The 22,813-nt window shown below is 48.9% G+C and overlaps 1 protein-coding gene and 1 long non-coding RNA gene across 4 annotated transcripts in view; one reads left to right on the top strand and one right to left on the bottom strand.

Annotated features, from left to right (window-relative positions):
* Positions 1 to 6,038: 6,038 nt before the first annotated feature.
* Sall1 (spalt like transcription factor 1) lies at positions 6,039 to 22,717 on the bottom strand. 2 transcript variants are annotated; one of them, XM_013119909.3, is made up of 4 exons: positions 22,584 to 22,717; positions 20,924 to 21,016; positions 8,746 to 12,170; positions 6,039 to 7,613 (listed from the first exon to the last, which is right to left on the bottom strand). In XM_013119909.3, the coding sequence occupies exons 2-4, from the start codon at positions 20,997 to 20,999 to the stop codon at positions 7,158 to 7,160; spliced, it is 3,957 nt and encodes a 1,318-aa protein (XP_012975363.1). In that variant the 5' UTR covers positions 21,000 to 21,016; positions 22,584 to 22,717; the 3' UTR covers positions 6,039 to 7,157. The 2 variants fall into 2 exon arrangements, with proteins under 2 accessions (XP_012975363.1, XP_005079221.1); XM_005079164.4 differs by lacking the exon at positions 22,584 to 22,717 and having other exon boundaries at positions 20,924 to 21,105.
* The window catches only part of LOC106021873, an 88,065-nt gene continuing 86,916 nt past the window's right edge, over positions 21,665 to 22,813 (top strand). Inside the window, exon 1 of one of the 2 annotated variants that reach the window (XR_005873018.1) lies at positions 21,665 to 21,929. This is a non-coding gene — a long non-coding RNA (uncharacterized LOC106021873). The remainder of the gene's footprint in view (positions 21,930 to 22,813) is intronic. The other variant, XR_005873022.1, reaches the window with a different exon arrangement.

Below are 22,813 nucleotides of genomic sequence, written 5' to 3' on the forward strand. Positions count from 1 at the left end.
GGAAAAGAGCAATTTAAGTAACTGTGTTGCTGTGTTGGAATTGTATGTTCTGGCGTCCTCAGACAACCTTCCTATTGGAGCAGTGTTTTCCTTCCCCTTTTCTTCTTGAAGTGCTGGGATCTGAACTCAGGGCCCAGTGCAAGCTAGGCAAGCGCTCCACCCTGGAGCCACCGGCCCAAACCCCTGAGGAATTGTCCCTAAGGACTCTTCCTAGGATGCCTTCTGAGAACGTTCTACTGTTAGGCCATAGTAAACCCCACACTGAAGTCCTGGTGACTAGGATGCTTAGAAATGGCAGGATTTGGGAGGGATGTTATCTTAGTTACTCAAGAGCTGGGCCCAATTACCAATGGGGGAAGGGTCTTAAAGAGACAGCGCAGCTTGCTGTGTAATTAAGCTTCCCCACTAACAGTTTTTGTTTCCTCTTTTGTGTTAGTGTGTGTTTAAGGAGAAATCTCTTGACAACAGAATGCTATTGAAACCCTCCAAGTGGAAGCAGGCTGGGCAAGGAGGGCATACACGAGGCGGCACTGGAACCCCAGCCCTCCTTCTCAGGGGCAGAACCAGCCGCCAGGAAATGCTGCCTAATGGATGAGTGGCTGAGAGAGAATTTAGGGACCTGTATCACCTACCTGTGCCTCAGTCATCACTCTGTTCAGGCCCAGTTCTGACTGCCAGCCTTTATTTTAATGTGTCAGTTGAAAATCAGACAGAAGACCTTTGTCACTGACCTTCCAACTTTTGTTTCTTTTTCCCCTCCTAACAGGGTCTCCCTGTGTAACATAGGAATGCCTTGTAGCTAGTGGTCCTCCTGTCTCTCAGTCTTCTGATTTCTGTGGTTGAAGGCATATATTACTATACCCTGATGCTATAATACTGTTTGTTTTTTAAACAGGGTCTCACTCTGCAGCTGGCCTGAAAGTTACAGTGATCCTCCTGCCTCTGCCTTCTGGGTGTTCAAATTACAAGCCATGCACCACCATGGCTTGGTCCTTGTACATTTCTGGGATAACGACCATATCAGCAGCTTGGGCTAACAACCATGCTAACAGATGTGATATAGGGCGTGCATGTGTACACAGCTGAGACCAAAGCTTCAGGGGATAGTGTCACATCCAAACAGAGTGCTGGAGAGGGCCTGCAGCACTGATGTCACCACGACCCGAATCACACTCCAGGCTGGGAAATCCTAGTCATTTTAAATGGGCCTGGTGCCTGGTGCCTGGTGCCTGGTAAGGAAGTAGGGATGAGGACTCAATAAAACCTTCCAAGCCCCACAGACTCCATCTGTATCTGTCTCTACAGCAAGTGGCAGCAGGGGAGAAGAAGATGTCTCTGAGTAGCACAGCGGGGTGCACTCAAGTTATTTGATTTGGGGTGTGTCACTGGTTTGAAAACTTCAGCTGTTCACCGATTTCTCCTGTGCAGGGTTACAAGACTGTTGGGCAAAGGAAGCTTGTGTTTTCCACTCCTTTGGGAATGACTCCAATGACGCTTTAAGAGGGGACCCACCTAAATCATTGAATAAGTAACTGGAGATGCTTCAATAGCAGGAGACTGTGACAGAGGGAAGCAATGGGTTTTTGATGGCTGCCTAACCTTGTACAGTTTGAGATGGGGAAACCAAACCACTCACCAGATCAACACCCCAAGAATGCTCGGGCAGGCTCCCAAGCTAGGAACAGCTCTAGTTCTGTTGTTCCAGGTGCTGGAGTTTTGTTTGTGTTTGATTGTTGGCCTGCATGTCTGTGTGAGGGTGTTGGATCCCCTAGACCCGCAACTGTAGATAGCTTTGAGCTGCCCGAAGAGCAGCCAGTACTCTTGGCTGCTGAGACATCTCTCCAGCCTCTCCCAAGTCCCTGCTTTTTGAGCCTCAGTTTCGTCATCTGTCAAATGGATTTTTGTGACTCACAAACAAGATGAGGCACTTAGAAATGCCCAAAGTTAGGGATGCAGAGGCACAACTACAAGCCCACCAGGTCAGCCTTCCTTTTCCTGTTGTGAACATCAGGAATTAGGTGGTCCCAGTTACAATCTCATCCTTGTTCGCAGGGGACATCTAGGCCTCCTACCCAAAGGGAGCCATGATTCCGGTCTGTGACTCCAGTCTCTCATCCATGCCCTGACAGACTGCTGTGTCAGGATTTAGCTGGCCTTCCTGAGCCCGGGTGAGGTCCATTCTGCCTCCAACAGAGACTTATATGGAGCTTCTAACTGTGTGATTTGTGCATCTGCAAATCCCTGCATAAAAACCTAAGTAAATCCTGATCCTGGACTTGCCTTCCTGGAAGAAGAGGAAAGTGGAGGGACCCACACAGAGAACTGCCTGTTCCTGAGGTGTCCGCAAGGGCCCCTTACATTAATACCTCAGTGTCCTCATTCACAGAGGGCCCACCCAAGCCAACATATCTTCTACGAGTCTTTGTTCAACTTTAACTCAGATGGATGCAGAAACGCAGGGAAGCCAAATCATATGTTTAAACAGTTGAGAGGAAACCAGACTCAGCAAAGATCTAGGGCCCTGGATTTAGATCGAGTGAATTTTCCTTCTCTGGGATTTCCTGTCCCTTTTCTGTATGTTTCTATCTATCCCGTGTTCCTTGGCAGTTGGTTTAAAGGCCATCGGCTCAGCGGCGAAAGAACGCCTTACACAGACTTGGACTTAGCTGTTAAAATATCAACCGCTGCTGAATTGTGTGGATCCAAAGCTAGGTTTATAGACATAAGCACTCAGCCTCTGACAATCTCATCTTTCAGTGGAAAATGACCAAACTTTAAGACTAAGCTTAAAAGCGCACCCACACCCAACAGCCACTTAGGGGGCAAGCCACAGGGACAGGAGGGCTGCTTGCAGAGACGAGATTGGGGGGGGGTGATTCTTAAGGAATGTAAAAAAAATGAGCCCAGAAGAAGCCCTCCTGCAGTGTTTTTAGACTGTAGTTAAAATTTAACCATTTTTTAAAATGTAAATTATCTGGCCTTCTCAACTGCACAGGATGAGGGGGCAGCGAGGAAGGGACAATGGGTGAGGATTAGATAATTTACTTAGTGCTAAAATTCCAGGAAGTTTGTGTTGATCTGGGCCTGCATGTTGTTACTCTTTAGCTCGAATCTAAATCTTTATCTTCCTATTACAGTCAGAGAGGACGTTTTTTCTACTTAGTCATTTTTACAGTTGTAATTTTTACCTCTTTCATCAAATAGAGCTGGTTAGATTGGCAGCTCTTAGCACTGAGATGAAAATATTGGGAGGGCCCAGTGGGTCCTGTTTTGTTTATTCTAACAGTGCAGTCTTTGATCTAAACATATTTCCTGGGGTCTGGACCAGATGACCTAATTCCTGTCTTATCCGTCTCCACTTTTCTGTGCATCTCAGATTGCTGCTGCCTTACCGAGGGACCCTTTGAAATTCACTTTATGCCCCCCCACTGTTAGCCTCTGCCATTTGTTTCATTTGGGGTGGAGTGTGTAACTCCTAGCGAAGAGCCCATGGCTTTGTTTCTCTAACAGAACTGTGAAGTTTTAACAGAGTGGGAGTCCTTTCCCTTTTTTTCTTTTATACTTCTCTTTCTTGACATTCTCAACATGCCAAAAACAATACGCAAATAACCTACTGCTAAGAAGTCTACGTTAACTGCAAATCATTTTGGACTTTCTGTTTGAACACTTTTAAAAAACAAATATATATCTTAAAAATGCTGTTGCCCCCTCATGCCCTAACAGCCCATTATAAATCTGAACTGGGAAGGAGTATGTGAAAAGTCAAGCTTCGGGTTATCTCCCTTCCATATTCCTGCCCCCTCCTCATAGACCCCCTACTTGGGGATCTGTAGGGAACTTCCGCCAGCAAGGGTGCTAACTTCTCTTTCTTCCCAGGTCACTGTCAATTATCAACTGCTTTTCCAAGGGTGTTTTCCAGGAAGGGAGGCTTTTATTGGGGGAAGGGAGGAAGCGGGAAGGGAAGGGGGTGGAGGGAATCATAAAGGAATAGGAGGGGAGGACACTGATACAAGGGGAAAGAAACATAATCAAGTCCTTAAAGTTGGTAAATTCGGGTCTTGGCACTGATGGAATTTTGGGTATCTTCAGCAATTTACATTAAAAAAAGTCAACAAAGTCAGTCTTTTAGTTTTAAATTTTTATGAACTTAAATTGTCGTTCCAGTCTGCAGCGACCCTTCTTAGTTCAGCCAACCTGGTTCCAAACTACCAGGTTGTCCCTCAAGTTCCAAAAGGAGGAGGCTCAGTAGCCAAATCGGAGACGGGCAAGGCGCGCTCGCATCTTCTGCTGGGAACCCACCCAGTTGCTGTACGAGTATCAAAGGCCAAGCATGTTTATTTCTGGGCTGCGCGCTTTATGGGGTTGGAATGGACGTAGAGGGGAATGGACAGGTAGTGATCGATACATTATAATGATAGTCAATCGATACACAGATAGGTCCGGACAAAAGGCGGGAGGAGGGGCGCAGAGACCCTGTCATGGGGGCCTAGGCGACTTTCGAAAATCTGGGTGAACCTAAAGCTTCTTTAGCTCGCCTTAACTTACTTTCAGAAAAAGCTAGAAGGGAGGTTCCAGTGATAGAAGAAAAGCGTCCGCCCCTGCTCCCTCGCTGTAACAGCCTCGCAGCCCCCCTGGAAAGCGCGGCCAGCGAGACTTGGGGACCCGGCGGGCCTGCGGCAACCCAGGGAGAGCGAGTCCAACTGCCGCGCGGTGGCCGGGGAGGGCGGCAGAGGCGCTGTCCCTGCCTGGCCCCTCGCGGCGGCCGCAGCCCGGGAATCACCCCGACGCCCCCAGGCTTCGTGCCGGGGCCAGGAGCGCTGCGCGCGACCCCTCCTCTGCACGCGAGACCAGCGACACCGTCATCTCCGCGACAGAGGAGCGTGTGGCCTCTTCATTCGGTGCTCAGTCCTGGAGAAAAAAATGTCGCAGGCATGGCGGCAGAAAGACCCCGAAGGTGAACGGGAACCAAGGCATCCATCCGCACTGTACCCCCACTGTGCCCACTCCCTCTGTTTTGGGGGCCCCATCCCGCGACGTCAGATCCAAGGACAGAGGCTTTCCCGAACTCCTGGCAGGACGCTGAGGCTGAGTTGGCGCTTAAAGCGCCCTCGTGGCTCTCTGAGCTTTGGTCTGGGGACAAACCTTGGGTAGGCGCGGCCAGAGTCAGAGTTGCCTAAGAATGACCCAGGCCTGATGGGAGCTTCTGCTGGGAGTCCTCACCTGAGCAAAGCCAGATTCAATGAGATTCATCACCTCCCTGAGACAGAGTTCATCGACCCCTGAGCAGACAACCTCCACCCGGTCTACTGCTCACCCTAAAATTGTGCGTAGAAGTAAAACATGCCCCCAGAACAAAAGACAGAAAAGAAGACCACTTAGGTGAACTTGGATGGTGAAATGTTTCAAGTTGCTCCTACAGATCTAAATAGACTCCCCCCTCCCCCCTTTTAAATGTGCATGCGTTTTTAAATGCCTAAAAGACTAATTAAATAAAGAAAACGTTGACCTCCTGGGTTGAGGCCCAGTTTCTGAGTCAGGTTATAGAAGCCTGCTGCACGGGGAATTCTCCTGCAATCGGGCCCTCAGCTGCCTGAAAAAACAGGCCACAGAATCAAGTGAAATGGAACTAGAATGGTTAAAACTGAAATCAAGTCCACAGATCACGTTGCGGGGGGGAACTTACCTGTCAGGATGAGGCCTCCAACCATAGCGTATCATCCCCCCTTCCTTGGGAGGTGGAGAGGGAGAAAAGTGGAGACTAATATACATTCCCAACAAGAAGTGGATATTGGAAAAACAGATTGCCAGGTCTCAAAAGCAAGCAAGCAAACAAAAACAACAAAACAGAAAAAAAATTAATCCAAACTAAAACAAAATGCAGGCCCATGCATGCCCATTCCTGTTATGTCTTTTACTATTTCTTATTTAGAGGAGATACTCGCTTACCCATGCAATTTAAGGCTACCTGGGGAAATGTTAAACTACCTTAGGGGGCCTGGCTAAATAGAAATGCACTCTAAAAACACAGACACGGTATGTTGTTTTATCTGTTGCAAAAAAAAAAATGTATTTGATTACTTGAGTAAAATTACAGTATCTCTGTTGTTAGTATTAAATGTTAAAGAAATTGGAATCCCCCCTTTCAACTTTCCAAGAAAGTGCATGTAACAGTCCATTTTTTTTTCTTCCATACCTAATACAAAATAAACCAGCACTATACCTGCTCTCGATCAAGAAGCATTTGCTCTTGTAAGGGATATATGTACATTTTAATGAAAGTGATATTTCTTATTGTATATACAAGAGCATCTACATTTCTCCACTGAAGGTTGTTCAAGATGCTATTGTTAGCAGCATTGTGAAATTCCAGCACACGTTTTCTACTGTGAATATACCCTACAAGGCAAAAATGCTAAGTCTCAGTTTCAACTACCAAAACAACACTTGTGGTTATTTTTTCCCTCTAAAGAATTCTGCGTGCTTATTACTGTACAGAAACTTATTAACATTGAAGACGACTCAAGTAAAAAGCACAATACAAATAGCAGTTCAAAACGGAAATGGTTAACTCTATAAAATAACAAAAAAGGCAGGTTGAAGTTCAGAATAAAAATGAAAACAAAACCAAAACAAACAACAAACAAACAAAAAACCCAAACCTTTCAAATATTCAGCCTGTACTTAAAGTCCTTCCCTTCAATCTGTTTGGAAAGATTAGACAATGTGTTTACTGATAAAATTTTCCAGCAGGATCAAAGTGTACATTTATATACAGACTTTATTAGAGATCTAACGCATCACGGAGGCATTGCATCAACACCAGATTCATATTAAACTGGATATAGAAAATAAGTTAATGCCAGATTAAGACTGCCTAGCAGGGCAACTTGCAATTGCCATAAATGTTACAGCAAGCTTATAGCACTCTAGTCCATTAGTATTTAGTCCAAAATACAGAAGACCAAAGTTAATGCTTGCGATCTGTTTGCAAAGCAAGGTTATAGCACTAATAAATAAGCTTTCTTAGAACTCTAGAGGTTGAACAAAGTACAAAAGAATGTCTTCATAATGTAGTTCATAGTCCCAGGGGCAGAAGGTAAGGGGCTGGGGCGGAGGCCACCTCGGGCAGCGTTCTGAGTGGAAACGCTCTGGCAGCTTTAGCTTGTGACTATCTCTTTGCTGTCCTCCACGAAGCGGGTGAAGCGGAAGTTGGTTCCATTCTCGCTGCTCGCCATTTTCTCCAGGCCAGCCAGAGGAGCACTGGGTTCGGAATTCCCCAGCTTTTCCACATTCCCTGTCAGCCCGCAGATAGGTGAACTGCTCCCGCTGCCCAGGCTTCCAGGAATTGGAGGGATGCCACCGTTCTGAATGACAGAGATCTCGTTGGCCTTCATGGCCAACCCGTTGGATAGTGCTGCTGTGTACTGATTCCAAAAACTGGATGGATCCCCACTTCCTGACCTTGCCGCCAGATCCTTCTGGAACATTTCTGGGAACTTGACATCTGGGAACTTGACAGGATTGCCTCCTAGAAATGTCATGGGGCCATCCATGGAGAGCCGACGGCCCCGACGTGCAGGGGTGCTGTTCCACATGTGTGTGCCCATGTGAACCTGTGATGTGGATTGGGGAAGAGAGAAGAAAAGAGAGAGAGAGAGAGAGAGAGAGAGAGAGAGAGAGAGAGAGAGAGACAGAAGCTTAATAGCTGAATCTGTCTCAAGTCAAATCCCAACACTTGACATAGCAAGTGGCCTAAACGTCTATTCTTATTACATGACAGACGGGGGGAAGAGGTACCAGGAACCATCCACTCCCAGGGTCTAGTAATAACGTGTTCTCTCTCTCAGCCCTCGGCTGGCTCTCCTCTTCTGGGCAGAGAAGCCTTACTTACTCTTTTTTTATTACCCGTATTTAGCTTATAATGGCCTCAAGCAAGCCAGGCGGTCGCAGACAGTGCCTTTCAGGGTTAGAATTGTTATGTCCACTCTCATTGCAGTGGCAAGTATTGTATCTGACACCCTTTACCCTGTAAATGTCCTTTTCAGATGGGAAGAAAGTAGCCCTCACTGATTGCCCATTGGAGGGCCTGCACAGAGAGAGAAAACCCAGAAAGTAATTATTCATTTCACATTGCTGGCAGCAACCTCCAGAGAAATACTCTGTCAACAGAAAAATGTACACAGTGAGAGTGCTCAACTGTTGCTCTAGAACGAGCATATTTGCTTTATTTCCAACACATATCAGTAGGAAATGTCGTGCAATCAATTATCATAATGCCCATTAGCAGGAGTGATGTTACTGTTTCTAGAAAAACAAACCACGCTAGACTGCGGTTATGAAAAATAGCTGCATACGCCGAAGAGAGCCATAATTATTAAGTGATATGGGCAGTATGCAGGCCACACGGAGGTCTTTAATCAATACCCCATGGCAACGCCAGGCTGTCTGATTTGGTAGGTAAAGCAATTCATTTGGTGCACTTAGCAAGACAGCAGAGAAAGGCTGCTGCTTTACTTGGGTACCAAATTATTCAAGGCGTGATGACACGCAGCAAGCTACAGGCTGCTCTTGTCCCTGCCATGATCCTGACCCTAATAAGGCTCCCTCATCACCCCCTCCCCGTAAGCTGCGTGCATGCGTTAAGCTGGTCCCCCGACTATGCAGCTCAGGGCTCCGGGAGCATGCACTACCATCAAGGGCATGAGACAGGGCTGCGGGGTAGTGGGGTACACACGGAGCAGGTACCTTCAGATTGCCTTTTGTCGTGAATGCTCTTCCACAGATAGTGCAACCAAAGGGTTTCTCGCCAGTGTGAGTTCTCTCGTGGATCTGCAGGGCACTCGAGGAAGAGAAGGTTTTACCACATGTGTTACAATAGTGCTGTTTGGGAGTTCTCCGGGGCAGAGCTGGGAGTAGAACTGGGGATGTTGAAGAGGATGACGGAGGCCCCGAAGGGACAAGACTAGTGAGGGCATCCTTACTGTCCTGAGGAGAAACGTACACAAAGCCGTTGACCTCCGTTTTGATGAGAGATGACAATGAGTTGGCGGGAATCACCGCAGAGTTCTGATTGAGGCCGAGGTTGGAACTGGGCTCAAAGAGCTGTGACGGCAGATCCCGCATCTGATGTGTCAACATGTGCTGCTTCAGATTACCCTTTGTGGAAAAGCCACGATTGCAAACTGTGCAAATGAACGGTCTCTCTTTGGTATGACTTCTGTAGTGAATGTCCAAGGCACTCTGACAAGCAAAGGTTTTGCCACAAATGTCACAAGCAGTGTTTTTAAATTTACCCCGGTCTCTGAAAGGGAAGAGGATTCCCAGAGACTCTTCTTTGATGGTTTTGTCTGAATGACTAGAGGTCAAGTCCAAAGCACCCCCATTCACTGGGGTGGGAGACAGACCATTGGCAAACTCACCTGGTCCCACTCTCTGTGGCTTCTCCTCAACACTGGGTGACTTGTGAAACTCTTGGGTGCTGTTGGATGGGGACAGAGCCTGCATGGAAGAGGTAGACTCTGAGATGGCGGGACTGCCGGCACTCTGGCTCTCCATATCGCCACCCACTGAGGATGAGTCATTGGTCAGCACGTCCCCTTCCACGGACCCATTCGCCACTGACTTCAGGCTGGCCTGCAGCTGCTCTGCCAGGCCGGCGTTGATCATCTTCATTTGATTTTCCAAAGCAGCGATGCTCGAGATCTCGAGGGGCAGAGGTGACGATGACAGGCTGTCTTGGGAAGCATCAGCTGACTTGGGTGTGTCCGGGATGCTGCCCTCGGGACAATCTTCCACGTTCTCATCTGAGAAGTTGTCTAAGTCATCGAAATTTTTCTCATCAAAGGAGCCTGTGTCAGACTCCATGGACTCTGGGTAGTTGTCAGGGACTGGGGTATTGGGGATCTGGCCTCCCATGTGCATTCGGATGTGCTGCTGAAGGACCACTGCGTTTGTGAACTTCTTCTGGCAGATCGGGCAGGAGTGCTGCACTCTGAGTGGGGGCATAGCCCGGTGGACACTGTAGTGGGTCTTAAGGTTCCCTTTCGTGGTGAAAGCCCGGCCGCAGATCTTACACTTGAAGGGCCTCTCCCCAGTGTGCGTCCGGTAGTGCATTTTCAAGGCGCTCTGGCAGCTGAGAACCCGGTGGCAGATGATACACTCATTGGGGTCAGCGGCCTTCTTGTCAATGTTTTCCACCAGCTGCTGCAGCTTGGATGTCTCTGAGGCCTGGGCTGAATCTAAGAGTCCCCCAAAAGGAAACTTGGCCTTGAACTGCTCAGACATGAGTGGCAACAAAGGGTTGGTGAAGGTGGCCCCTCCGGGGCCACAGTCAGCCCCTGGGGAACTCAGGGTGCTGCTGCCTGCTGTTGGGACTGAGCCGGCGGTCACGCCAGTGTCTTCACTTTTTCCACAGAAGGGTGGCACAGCAGACCCTTCAGCTTCCTCTGGGAGCCCACTTGGGTTTTTTGTGGCCGAATCAGGTGCTCCAGAGTCACTTTTGACTGAGCCTTGGGGGCTGGCAGCAGAATGGCTAATAGGGATGGGGGCTGGCTCTTCCGTCTTGATGAAGGGAGTGAGGTTTGGGAGGGTTGGGGGCAATGGCAGGCCGACGGAAGTGGTCAGAGTGGGCAGGACCGGCTTGGTGTCTAGCCAGCTGGTGACTGGCTTCTCTGGGGGGATGGACATGCCATAGGGGATGCCGGTGCTCGTGGGGATGTTGTCCAAGTGCTCCGGTACAGGGTAGGGGTTCATCTGGATGTGGGGGTACTTCTCTTTGTGGCGCTGGAAGTGGACTTTCAGGTTCCCCTTGGTGGAGAACCTGTTCCCACAGATGTTGCACTTGAAGGGCCTCTCTCCGGTGTGGGAGCGCAGGTGAATCTGCAAGGCACTGTCACTCCCGAAGACCTTTGCACAGAACCTGCACTTGTGTTTAAAGAACGTCTCGTCTGAAGTACTTTTTGCTTCAAAGGCAGCGACATTTGGTGGCTTGCTTTTTCTTTGCTGGGCCAAGGCAGACAGGGAGTTTAAGTCCTCTGCAGTTGTTCCAACGTTGGGCAAAGGGCTGGGGAAAACAGCGTTAGCTGGGGTGGGCTGAGGTAGAAGTGGGTTAGATGCAGGACTCAACAGGCTGCTTATTGCGAATGCTGGTGAGGATGACGCTGAGACTGGCGGAGAGCTGACATGGGAGGCACCAGCACTGGAAGCCACCTTCTCTGAGGATGGGGTGGGGACTGCCGTCGTCGTCACTATGCTCGTGTTGGGAGAAGTGCCACCGCTGGGCGGGACGATGGTGCCGGAGCTGCTCTGAGGTAGCTGGACTGGGGGGAGCTGTTTCACACCGCTGATGCTGGCAGATTGGCTAGCAAGGCTCTGTGCTAATCCAGCTGCCGCCGCCAGCTGCTGAGACAAATGGGAACTTAATGTGGACAAGGGGTTGGCAGATGTTCGTAAAGTACCTTGAGAAGGACTAGAGGATGTTGGCAGGTCTGCGTTCTGAGAAGCCAGCAGCAGTATTTGGTGACGAATCTGCTCTATGAGCTGCAGCTGGTGGATCTGCTGCTGCTGCAGGGCTAGGAGCTGCTCCATGAGGGCTGGGATGGCCAGCTTGCCTCCGGAGGCCCCCCCACACCTCGCTTCCTGGGAGAACTGGGCCACAGCCACCTTGGTGCTCTGCAGGTTCTCGATGATGACGTTGCTGTTGATCACCGAGAAGTTGCCCAGTGTCGTCAGGTCCCCGAGTTGAGGTAGAGAGGTTGTGATTGCTGAGGTACCCGCGGAGGAGCTGCCGTGGCAGCTTGGGGTGGTGACGTTGGTGACGCCGCTCAACGTGCTGCTGCTGCTGGTGGTGGCGGCAACTGTGGCGTCCACCTCCATGGACTCTTCCCTGTCAAGTCCCTTGTGTTCTGAAAGGTTGCTGCAGTCTTCTTGGTCGGTCTTGTTTACTGCCTCTTTCATTTGCTCATCGGGATTACTGAGAGACTGGCCAGGAGGGAAGGTTTTGGGTGGGGAGGCTGGACTTTCATTGACGATCAGAACTAATTGGTTCTTAGTGCAGTTCTTTTTGTGGAGCAGAAGATCTGATAATTCAAAGAATTCAGCACAGCACCGGCCACAGACATGGGCATCCTTGCTCTTAGTGGGGCGACTTGGTTGACCCTTCTCTGTGTCCCCTAGAAACATCAAAAGGTGCAGGGTTAAGAATGAAGCCAGGACAAGTTGTCAGAAATGACTTGAAAGAGAAAAGATCATAAATGTTTTCTATCTGGGAGACTCCAAATGTAGACCCTGAAAGCCAGATTGTGTTACCAGGGATATTCAGGGACACCGATCCAGCTGGCATCTTGGATAGTTATGGCCTTTAGATAATTCATCAAAATATAAAATACCATGAAGGGAGGACATTGGTACATAATGAAATTCCATAGCGAAATATTGATTTCCAATATTTTATACACTGATTGTCTACTTGCCGGGAGAGGGTCCCTCCAGCAGGCTGACGACTTATTAGGCTCCTGAGTTCCTGTCAACCTTATTCATTTTCAACTGATGCAAAGATATCTGTGACAGTTTGTTCTGTCACTAAACTAATTTGTAGTCATTCAGGTTCCAATCAGTTGTTGACAAGGGGGAAAAATGCCTATCACCTAGCTGGGGATGGATGACTCCAGAGTCACCTCAAGCCCCTGCCTGGAACCTGAGCCCAGGCTGAGTGGTGAGGGACAAACAACAAACACAGTTCAGAAACAGACCTGTTGGCTTCAAAAGAGAAGACGAAGACACACACACACACACACACACACACACACACACACACAGAGAGAGAGAGAGAGAGAGAGAGAGAGAGAGAGAGAGAGAGAGAGAGAGAGAGAGAGAGAGAGAGAGAGAGAGAACACAGGAGCATAATCCCTCACTGGCCTGTCTGGTACCTATATATCACCCCCAACACATTTATTTTTCAAATTCAGGAATGGGCCCTGGTGATAATTCTCATAGCCAAAGACTATCTATGCCATCACCGTGCTCCAAGTGTCAATGTTCTAAATACCTCCTCAAAAGTGGTCTTTTTGTCTATAAAATTTGCCATGGTATCTAGGGTGTTGCTAAACACGAATGGAAGAAGAATGTGATGAGTAGTGCTCCCATCCTTCAAGCATCCGGCTTGCAGGAAAGTTTGCCAATTCTTGCCTGGATGTCGTTAAAAATGCTTTGTTTCTTACTGTTATCAACTGTTTAACAGATTGTACCGTATCCTTTCATACACATATATAAATAAATCCCAAGATTTCTTGTTTGTCTTCACTGGTTGCTCAGATGTCTTCTCACTAAGATCCATTTGTAAATTAAACATCAAAATCGCCAACTCCAAGCTAACATTCTATTCAAAGACAGGATGGCGTCCCCTTGTTTGCTCAGCATGGGGAACACCAACTTCTGTTGTACAAATGGTGTGTGGTCATCTCCGAAGGCTGTGAAAAAAACTGTTTAATTCAAGGATTACCTCCCTGCATGCTTTTTTACAAAGCTGAATCAGATAATAGGTAGTTTCCATGACTTCCAAATTGAATCTTCTAGAAAACTTGCAGGAGAAAAAAAAAGTAATTGCAGATATGACTGCATACAAAATCAAGATGCTGCACCCCCCTCCCACAACTCAGGGTCCACTCAAAAGAGCCAGAGGTTACCTTTTTTGGATTAAGCATCTAACAAGCTTGAAGAATTTTGCATTTCAGAAAATACAATTAACACCTAAACAGTCACTTGTGAAAATTCCTTAACTCTATCTGCCTGGAGTGGCGCGGAAGTCCATTAGGGCCCCTGGTGAAGTACGCCAAAGCGAAATGAACACCAAAGCCAAATGAACGTATGCATGCTCTCCTCACTGGGAGTGGTATTTTAGTAGCTAAGTTATACTTAATAAGCCAGCTTTCCTAATCCCCATCTTTAAATCTACACAGGGTTATAGTGCAAAATGCATTAACAACACCAAACAAATCGCAGTTGTAGCAGAAAATACCGATAATGATCCAGTTTTAATTTAATGTTTAATCATCCTAATTGGCACCAGATTCCCATGCACACTGAAGGTGCTGTTTTAAGCACTTTCTGTCTCTCCTCCTGCCTTGGAATAATACAAACAAAATATTAAATGAAATTTGCTAAAGTTACACTGCTTCACTTGGGACAAAAATGATGTGACAAAAATTTCGTTTAAAGCTTCGTATTTTGACAACTGATTTTAAATGATGCATCCATTTCAGACGCTTATTTTAAACTAGGAAATGCAATTCCTAATATATTCAACAGAAATGTTATTTCTTTCTCTTTGCACATTTCCATATGTAATGGTTATGTTTCCATCTACTTTTACAGCCAATTATGAAGGAACAAAAGCTATTCTGTTTGTTCACACATTTTCAACAAAATGCATTAAAACTATTATGTCAGCATGTTCTATTAAGCTCTGCATTCAGTGGAAAATACTTTTCAACCAGCTCACATTTATCAAAACATAAAGCCACTTTAAAACACAGTTTTGCTTGGTCAGCTGGGCTTAGACAAATAATGACAGATTCAGAACTAAATAACTAGCAAGGGAAATCAGAAAACTGACTTCATCAATTGTACACATTACAATGTGGTTGCTTCAAATATTTAGCACATCTGTGTTCACGGTTAAAGTGCATCTTAATTCTTTATAACTTGCATGCTTCTAATATTCTCATAATATATAGAAAAAAAATAAGAGGAAGGTTACTTTGGAGGGCTTAAAGGAGTATTACTCCCTGCACTGGGTTTCTGCATCCGTGCTGCTTTGAAGACTCACTTGAGAATTTTCAAGTTTTTCAACCTGAACATTTTCATATTTAGGATTATGCTAACAGGATGGAAAATAGAGATGCTTAAAAATAAATGCCTGTTTGCTCCTGAGAGAGCCTATTACAAAGTTGGCCATATTTGAGCTTTGATTTTTCACGATTTAGTAAGTGGACATTTGATCTCACTGTACAATCAACTAATTTAATTTCCTGATGTTTATGAACATGCTGCCCCCACCCCCCAAAATCCTGGTATCTATTTTGGCTCACTTCAAGAAGCAGGTGTTGCTATACTCTAAAATGCCTAACTTTAAAACCCATCTGCATTGTGAACTCAATTCCAGTGAAGCAGCTTAAAAAGAAAGAAGACAGGCCAGGAAACCAGCATGAGTCTTCAGCCTCAACTGCTAAAAGGAATACTTTAAGTTGCAATTAGATAACAGGCAGGCAGGCAGGCACACGTGGGCGCGCACACACTAACAGGCACAGGCACGAGGGCGCGCGTAAGCGCGCGCACGCACACACGTTCTAATTCATTTTTCTGATCCTATCCTCTGTTATCTTGTATCTCTCTCAATAATCTGCTAGACAGGACAGCAACTGGTGACCTCATTATAGTAACTACAGTTGCCTTCTTCCTCCTATTGTGGTGAAAAATCACATTCCAGATTCTTTCGGATGGATTTTGCATTCACATTAATTTTGTAATTCCAGTCAGGTAGGAACATTTACGAAGCAAGAGCTTTTTTTCTCAGCAAACAGAAAAAAAGATGCTTAGAATTTCTGTTCTTTTTTGTTTTTTTTTGGAGGCAGGAGGTATGTACCAAATTGACACTAAAATTCCAGATGTTTAAGCTCTTGGTGAACTATTTAGGTACCCAATTCAAATTTGTCACTTTTTCATCCTCTGAACCAAACACAGCAGACTCGGAAGCAGAAAACTGAAGTGTTGCAGCCTGTCTGTCTACCCAGAAAACGAAATAAAACTATGTCTTGTAGAAAGGTTCAGCCAGGCAGGAAAGGAAGAAAAACAAAACAAAACAAGCCTAGAAACCAGCCACCAGGCTCTACCAGATTTAGTTTTCTTTTTTGGAGCTCTTTAGAAAGGCCCTTGCCTCTACTTCCCATTACCTTAAGCCTACATTAGCATTTCTTAATAGAATTCAAACAATAGTGGGGTTGGGGCCCCAAATTTTAACAGGCTGTTGCTTCCCATGGACCTACTTGCAAAGGCGATCACAAACGTAATTGATTGAGTGATCCTATATCTTTTTAAAGACAGACTCTAAATGTTCCAGTTAAGGCTCCAGAAAAACTGTAAACACAACATATACTGTGCCTGTTTTCAGTATGTCTGAAGTTCTCTTTAGGCAGTATGCAACCAAATGACAAACTAACTGGCCTCCTTGAAGTTTACAGTGCCGGCTCTGATTATGTGAAAATATGCAAAGAGAAATCTCTGAAAAAAAAAAAACCAACATGGACAAGACACTCCACTGAAAGCTCTGGATCCGGCCCACCTCTTGCTCACAATAAATAAAAGGGGAAAATGTCTTCCCTGTGGCTGAATCAAACTGAACACTAGATGGGGTTCCAACTGCAAGGGTTTGTTCAAAAAGTGCTTTGTGGCTTTCCTATTCCAGTGACGCGTAAAAGAGAGACTCCTTAAGGCGAGATCTAAACGCTGACTACACAAACATTGGCAAACTCACAAGAAACTAAATCCCTGTTGTTGGAGGGTGAAGCTGAGCTATGGGAACTACCTGTCAATCTTCCCCTTTGGGGGTCTGGCATCTGGGGGTGGTAGGGGAATAAGGTTAGGAAAAGGAGCCAAGCTGATAAGGAGAAACTAAAATAAACTACTAACTTCCTGCTAAGTGACTAGCAAGACTCAAATTGGGGGTCACTGGGAAGACACTGAAGGACATATTATGATCTGGACCTTGTCACCTTTGCAGGGGAGGAGGCTGGCAAAGGTGAAAACAGCTCCATACACACATGGCACAAACTTTTTTCTTCTCCTCGGGGGAGGGGTGTCAAGTCTCAGGCGAGAATTCTCTTCTCCTCTAAGAACATTTTGGAACACAGGCTTTCTGCACTAGGGACTGTGGTAGGAAAACCATGTTTAAGTTGTAGAAGAATTTCGTTTTTCTGGTTACTACTCACTGAGTTTGGCTAAGTTTGGAAACCAGGAACCTGCCTGAATCCCTCCCCCCACGCCCTCCAGATTCTCAACCAGGAAAAACAAAAAACAAAAAACTAAACACTTGGGCTTTTGCCTTTTGAAGGAAGGAGACTGTTGGTAAAAGACAACTTGAAGCTTCCGAACGTAGAGAAAAGAAATCTTCCCAAAGAGCACCCTATAGTTTGAAACTTGCACTCAGGAGCCATTGTGGAAACTGGATGTAACCACACCACCAAATGCTCAGTACCAAAAGCCACCTTCACACATTTTATCTCCTGCCTGGTTCTTTTGTTACGTGTTTGTTTCCAACATTTTAGAAAGTATCTGCAGTCTGAAGCAAATTTCAAAAAACAAATCAACAAAAAAGCAGTTCACTTTTTATCATCCAGAATCTTCTATTTCCCCAAACTTAAAAATAGGCTAGATTAAACATGAATTCTTTCCAACCCCCCTTATCTTGCAGGTGTCAGATTTTTTTTAAAGCTATTCATTATAGTTCTCTCTAACCTTTGGGGCCCAGAAATCAATGTGCGGCCATTAAGCTGCTTACAATGAGTAAATTACTTTGATAAATAATAGAATTTCTTTATTAATATGAGTAAGAGGGGGTTTCAGGGTACTTCTCAGAGTCAATGTTTTAGCTGCAATTTTTGACGTTTTTTAAAAATTTTTCTTCCAATGTTATCCTTTCCTTAAAAAGCTGAGCAACAAGAATACTTAAAACGAATGAAGTCAGAATGGGGCTTCCATGTAGCTGCAAGAATATTGAAACCATCGCCAAAAGGAGTGACTGACACACACACACACACACACACACACACACACACACACACACACACACGGAGGAAATCCAAACTTACAGAAAAGTAACCACATATTAAATCATTAGATTCACACACTCCCTTTTCCAAGGATTATCTATCTTGGTAAATAATCTTTCCAAGGCCAGTTATCTTGCTACAACTAATTTGAGACTTGTTGAATATCTTTTAAGATATGAATCCTACTTACCATAACCCTGGTTTCATAAGAAACAGGAAAAAAAACCATAAAATACCCAAGTAGAATAAATTATCAATGTTTTAAGATCAGCTAAATCATCCTTAAAACAAAACAAAACTTCGAATGAAGCTGCTGGAAAGGCTACTTAGCATGGCATGACTTACTCTGTAAAACTCACACACAGCATATACTACATCCACTCGAATGAGGGCATACAACCCAACAGGAGGATGGCGGCTTCAGGACCACTATGGGTGGGTCTGCAAACTTTTCTAGGTTTTGCTCTGGGTCAGACGGTTTGAGGGACAACATGGGAAAAGGGCATAAATCAGATTTACTCTGCTAATATCTGGTATTCCATTTGCTACAGCAAACCTCTCTTGTGATAGAAGAAAAAGTAAGGTTGGCATTTAGGTAGGGGATTGCCTTCCAAAGTAAAAACATGAGACGTCCAGCAGCGCCTTCTCAAGCGCCCATTCTGTGTAGGGAAATGGATGGAGATTGCTGGGCTCTGCAAAAAGCTGACTTTTTAGAGCAAACCTGAGCTATGTCATGAGCTTTCATTTCTATCTCTCTCACAACAGTTCCCGAATGAAAAGAACCGGGGTATGGGAGGCCCTCCTGACCGTCAGCTGGTGGGGAGGGCTCCTGTGTAGGAGTACTATTACAGCCCACTAAATCCTGTAACCCTATTACAAAACCTACCCTCTAGGCAACTTCTTCCCAACTTATTGTTCAACCATGTAAAAACAGTCATAACCTAAAACTATTACTACTGAAGAAAAGGAGGGAGTGAGAAAAGGGCCTGGGAGGGGTGTTTCCTAGGGTGCTCAGAATAATCACTGCTTTGTGGACAATGAACTAGCTTTTAGGAAGGAAAAAAGGAGAAATTAAGTGAAAAAGAAGAAAGAGAAAGAAAGGAAACTTGCTTCAGTTCCTTAATTAACTTACCTCAAAGCTCAAATAAACTAAAAAAATTGTACTAATAAATAATAACAGTAAGAGGTAGTGAACTCCTTTAATGCTATCGCTTTATGAGAAACCTTAACTATTAAAAATTCCAGATCCAGACTCAAAGCGGGGAACTAGCAAGTATCATTTCTTCCGAAGCCCGATCTGGTGGTTGCTCCTTTTGAAAATTTTGCGTGGAAAATGTAAACAATCAGTACAAATTTACAAAATTTAAAAAACCTCTCTCCTCCCTAATTGTTTTTTTTTTTCGCATGCAAATTGTTAACTTTAACAGTAAGCCTCATCAGAAACTTGAGGGAAGATTGGCGTGGGGGCGGCAGGAGGCCTAGGAAACTAGCTGAGAAACCCACAAAAATAGTCCGAGTGGTCGCTGCGGCCTTGGTTAATCGCATCTGGCTTTACTCTGGAACCGGTTCTTTTGGGGTGGGAAGCCGGGTGTTTCAGGGGATCTTTCCGAAGAACTTAGAGAAGCAGAAACCGATAAGCCTTCAGGCTTCAGAAGGTGCTGGGCAAACAGTTGTCTTAGTGGGTTTCTGGTCACCCGAAAAATGTCCAGGTATCTCTCCCGCCAGGACTGCCCTCTCTCTCCCAACAGCGAGGAGGAAGGGAGCGCCGGCCCCTTCTCGCCGGGGCTCTGCCTGCGCGTCCCCGCACCCAGAGCTGCTCAGAGTCAGGCCTCTGGGGAAGGAGCCTGCGACGTGGGGCTCAGCCGTCCGCAAAGCGGAGCGGGCAGAGGTGCGGATCTCAGGTCACGCTTCGGAGCTCTGCTGGGGTGTAGCTCCCACCTCCACACCCCGCAACGCCTCCCGGGACTGAGGATCCCGAGGGGCAGCAGTAGCTGCGGGCTCATGCAGCAGAGTCCGGCACAGCGCCGGGTGACCCGGGAACCGAGCGGAGCCTCCGGCCTGGGAGCTCGGAAACTCTGCCCTGACTCAGCTCAGGTCACGCTGGGGTCGGAGGGGGTCTTCCCCCCCTGGCCCCAGTTCCCTGCCCGGGTGTCTCCTACTCTAGGCCATAGTCCTCCTCTCCCCAGCACACAAACTTTTCCCGACTTGTCCATTCCTTTCCGGACCCTGCCTCCGTCGCCTGCTCGCTTCAGGGATCTGGCGCATTAACCCCAAGACCCGAGAGAGTGTCCCACGAACGACCCTTTCCAGGACCGGTTCGAAAGGACGGGACTCGGTGGGGAGCACACACCCAAGCCCGAATTTGAGGGGTTGTGGGTGTAAATGTCGGGAGAAACGGTGTGGGGAGAAACTTGGGAAGCCGGACCGCGACACTTCCCCCGTCCATAAACCCAGTCTCCAGGGCGACCGGCAGCACTCTGTGGCCGCGACCCCGGCATGCCACTCCTCCACACCAGTCCCCACTTCTCACAGGTCGGAACCCCCAAAGACGGCACATTTCGCTCGCTAGCCGAGTGGGAACCAGAGAGTGGGGAGGGGCTGCAGCGAGCTCCCCACGCGCTCCGCGTTCAGCCACCCGCACGAAGTAAACTTCTCTAACGCTGGCGGCCGGGCTGGGCTGAGAGGCCCAGGCGACAGAGGCCCAGACCGGGGACCCGTTGGCCGCGCGGGGAGCACGAGGGACCTCGCATGGGCAGCCACGGCCGGCCTCTGCCCGCGCGATCGCCCCTGGGGCGGCCGGGTTGTGTGGCCCGGGCTCCTCGGACCGGCGGGGCGGAGGAGAGAGGCCGGCCGACCCTGCTCCGCCCAGCCGAGGACACGGAACTCCGGAAAGCTCCAGCCGGGATGGGCTGGCTCTCCCGGGGCAGGGGGGGAAACCCGGCCGGCAAATTGAAATCGAGGAAGCATGAAATAAAATCAGACGCGCCGAGCGCAGAAGGCGAGAGCGGCGGTGGGCGCGGGGCCCGCCGCGTGTGCGTGGGTCCGAGTGTGCGTGTGAGTGCGTGTGTCTGTGTGTCCGCGGCGCGGGCCGGAGCACTCACCATCTCGCCGGGGGAGCGAGGCCACTTCGGGGTCGGATTGGAAATGTTGAGGCTTCGCTTGCTTCCTCCGCGACATGCTGGCTCAAACATCAGCTGGGGCAGAATAAAAAATTACTAAAAAAAAATCTTCTCAAAATTACGGAAATCGAGCGGCGGCGGCGGCGGCTCCCCCCGCCCGCCGGCCCGCCCGCCCCCTCCCCGGCTCCCCGGCCCCGGGCACAGCGCGCATGTGTCCTGCTATAATTATGATTATCAATAATGCATTGCGATTAATCATAGAGGGGCTCTTTGAAAGGCGATTGGCACCGGGCCAGCGCTATTCAAACCCGCTCGCCTTAATCAATTAGTTCGTGATTTGCTGCAGACCCCTGTCTCTCCGCGCGCTGGCCCAATAAGCCGGCCGCGGGGCTGGCTCTGCGCGCCGCGCCGCCCGACTCTGGGTTAACCCTCTTGGCGACCGCCCGGGACTCCGAGGCCCGGCCGCCGGGGGCCTGCCTCCTCGCCACTGCGCGCCCGGCGCCCCGGCCGGCGCCCCCCGCTCGTTCCCCTCCCCCCTCCCCCGCCCTCCATCCCGGGCTGGGCCGACCCGAATTAGCATGCCCGCCCCGGAGCCTAGCGGAGCAGGGCCGCGTGGGGGTGGGGCTGGCGGCGGGGGCTGGGGACCCAGGCTGCGGGCGCGCGGCGAACTTCCCAACTCCCGCGCTGCGTGCCGGTCCGCGGGGGGAGGGAGTCCCGTGGCGGGATTGGGGGGTGGAGTGGGGAGAACGTCCCATTTCGTGAGTGTTCCTTCGTTTCTTTAAGAGCTACCAGAAAGCAGCCCACCCCCACCCTCGTAAAAAAAAAATAAGCGAGTGGGGAAGAGCCAGCCCCACGCCGGTCCGCCTCCCGCCTGCTGCCGGGCCTCCCTCCCGCCTGCCCGCCGCCTGGCTCGGAGATTCTTCGCCCAGAGTTCTCCATTCCCAGGATCCCGGGCTCGCGGGGGTGCGGAGAAGAGGACCCAGGAAAGGTTTGGGAACGTGACGGTTTGGGGGCCTGGGGGGAGGGGCAGTTTTCTAGCCACCCCATCTACTCCCTGCCTGGGAGCTGCGCTCCTCCAGCCTCTGGCTGGCTCCTTAGCTCCCTTTCTCTACCTCGGACATTCCCGGGACAATTAGGGCTGAAGTTTTCGGGAGAAGCGCCCCGAGCCCGTGGGATAAGGGGGCGGCTCGGCTCCGCCCAGGACCCCTCCCGAACCTCCCCCCGGCCGCCCCGGTTGGCTGCAGGGCGCGTCACTCCGCGGGGAGGCGGCGGCCACCGTGGCGCCGCCAAGCCCGGGGCGGGTGGAGAGCAGGGACCTGCCTGGGTCCGAGTTCAGCTTCGGCGGGAGGGAGGGGAGGGGCGCCGCTAATCCTGTGCTAGGAAGCGCGCCCCCGGCCTGGGAGGTGCAGCTGAAGCCGGACCCTACATACCCAGGACCCCATTGCTCCCTATTTTAGCCGCTTCCTTGTCTGCGGCGAGGTGGCTTCCCTGAGCCGGGAGTGAGTGAGAGGGGAGGGGGTCCTGTCCGCTGCCCCCTAGCTACGCCGCAGCTCGCCTTCACTTTTCCGACACTTGCCACGCGCGGCGCCCAAACTTTTCGCCCTATCTCTACCTCCCAGAGCTGGGTAACAGCCTCCCTTACCCGCTCATGGGACCCAGGAATCCGGGCCCTGCAATCCCTCTTCCGGGCTTAGACGCCCGCGAATCTGAGACTTGGTCCTCGGCTTAGCCTAGATCTCCTCCCGCCTCGGGATTTCCGCTCGCTGAGGTTCCCGAAGTCCTGCGCCCGAAGGACTAAACTAACTAAACTTCGGCTGAGTGATGGGGGTGGAGGCGGGGGAGGGGTGCAGATACACAATCCTTGCCCTATCT

The sequence above is a fragment of the Mesocricetus auratus genome, unplaced genomic scaffold (assembly GCF_017639785.1).
Source record: "Mesocricetus auratus isolate SY011 unplaced genomic scaffold, BCM_Maur_2.0 Super-Scaffold_100045, whole genome shotgun sequence".
Lineage (NCBI taxonomy): Eukaryota > Metazoa > Chordata > Mammalia > Rodentia > Cricetidae > Mesocricetus > Mesocricetus auratus.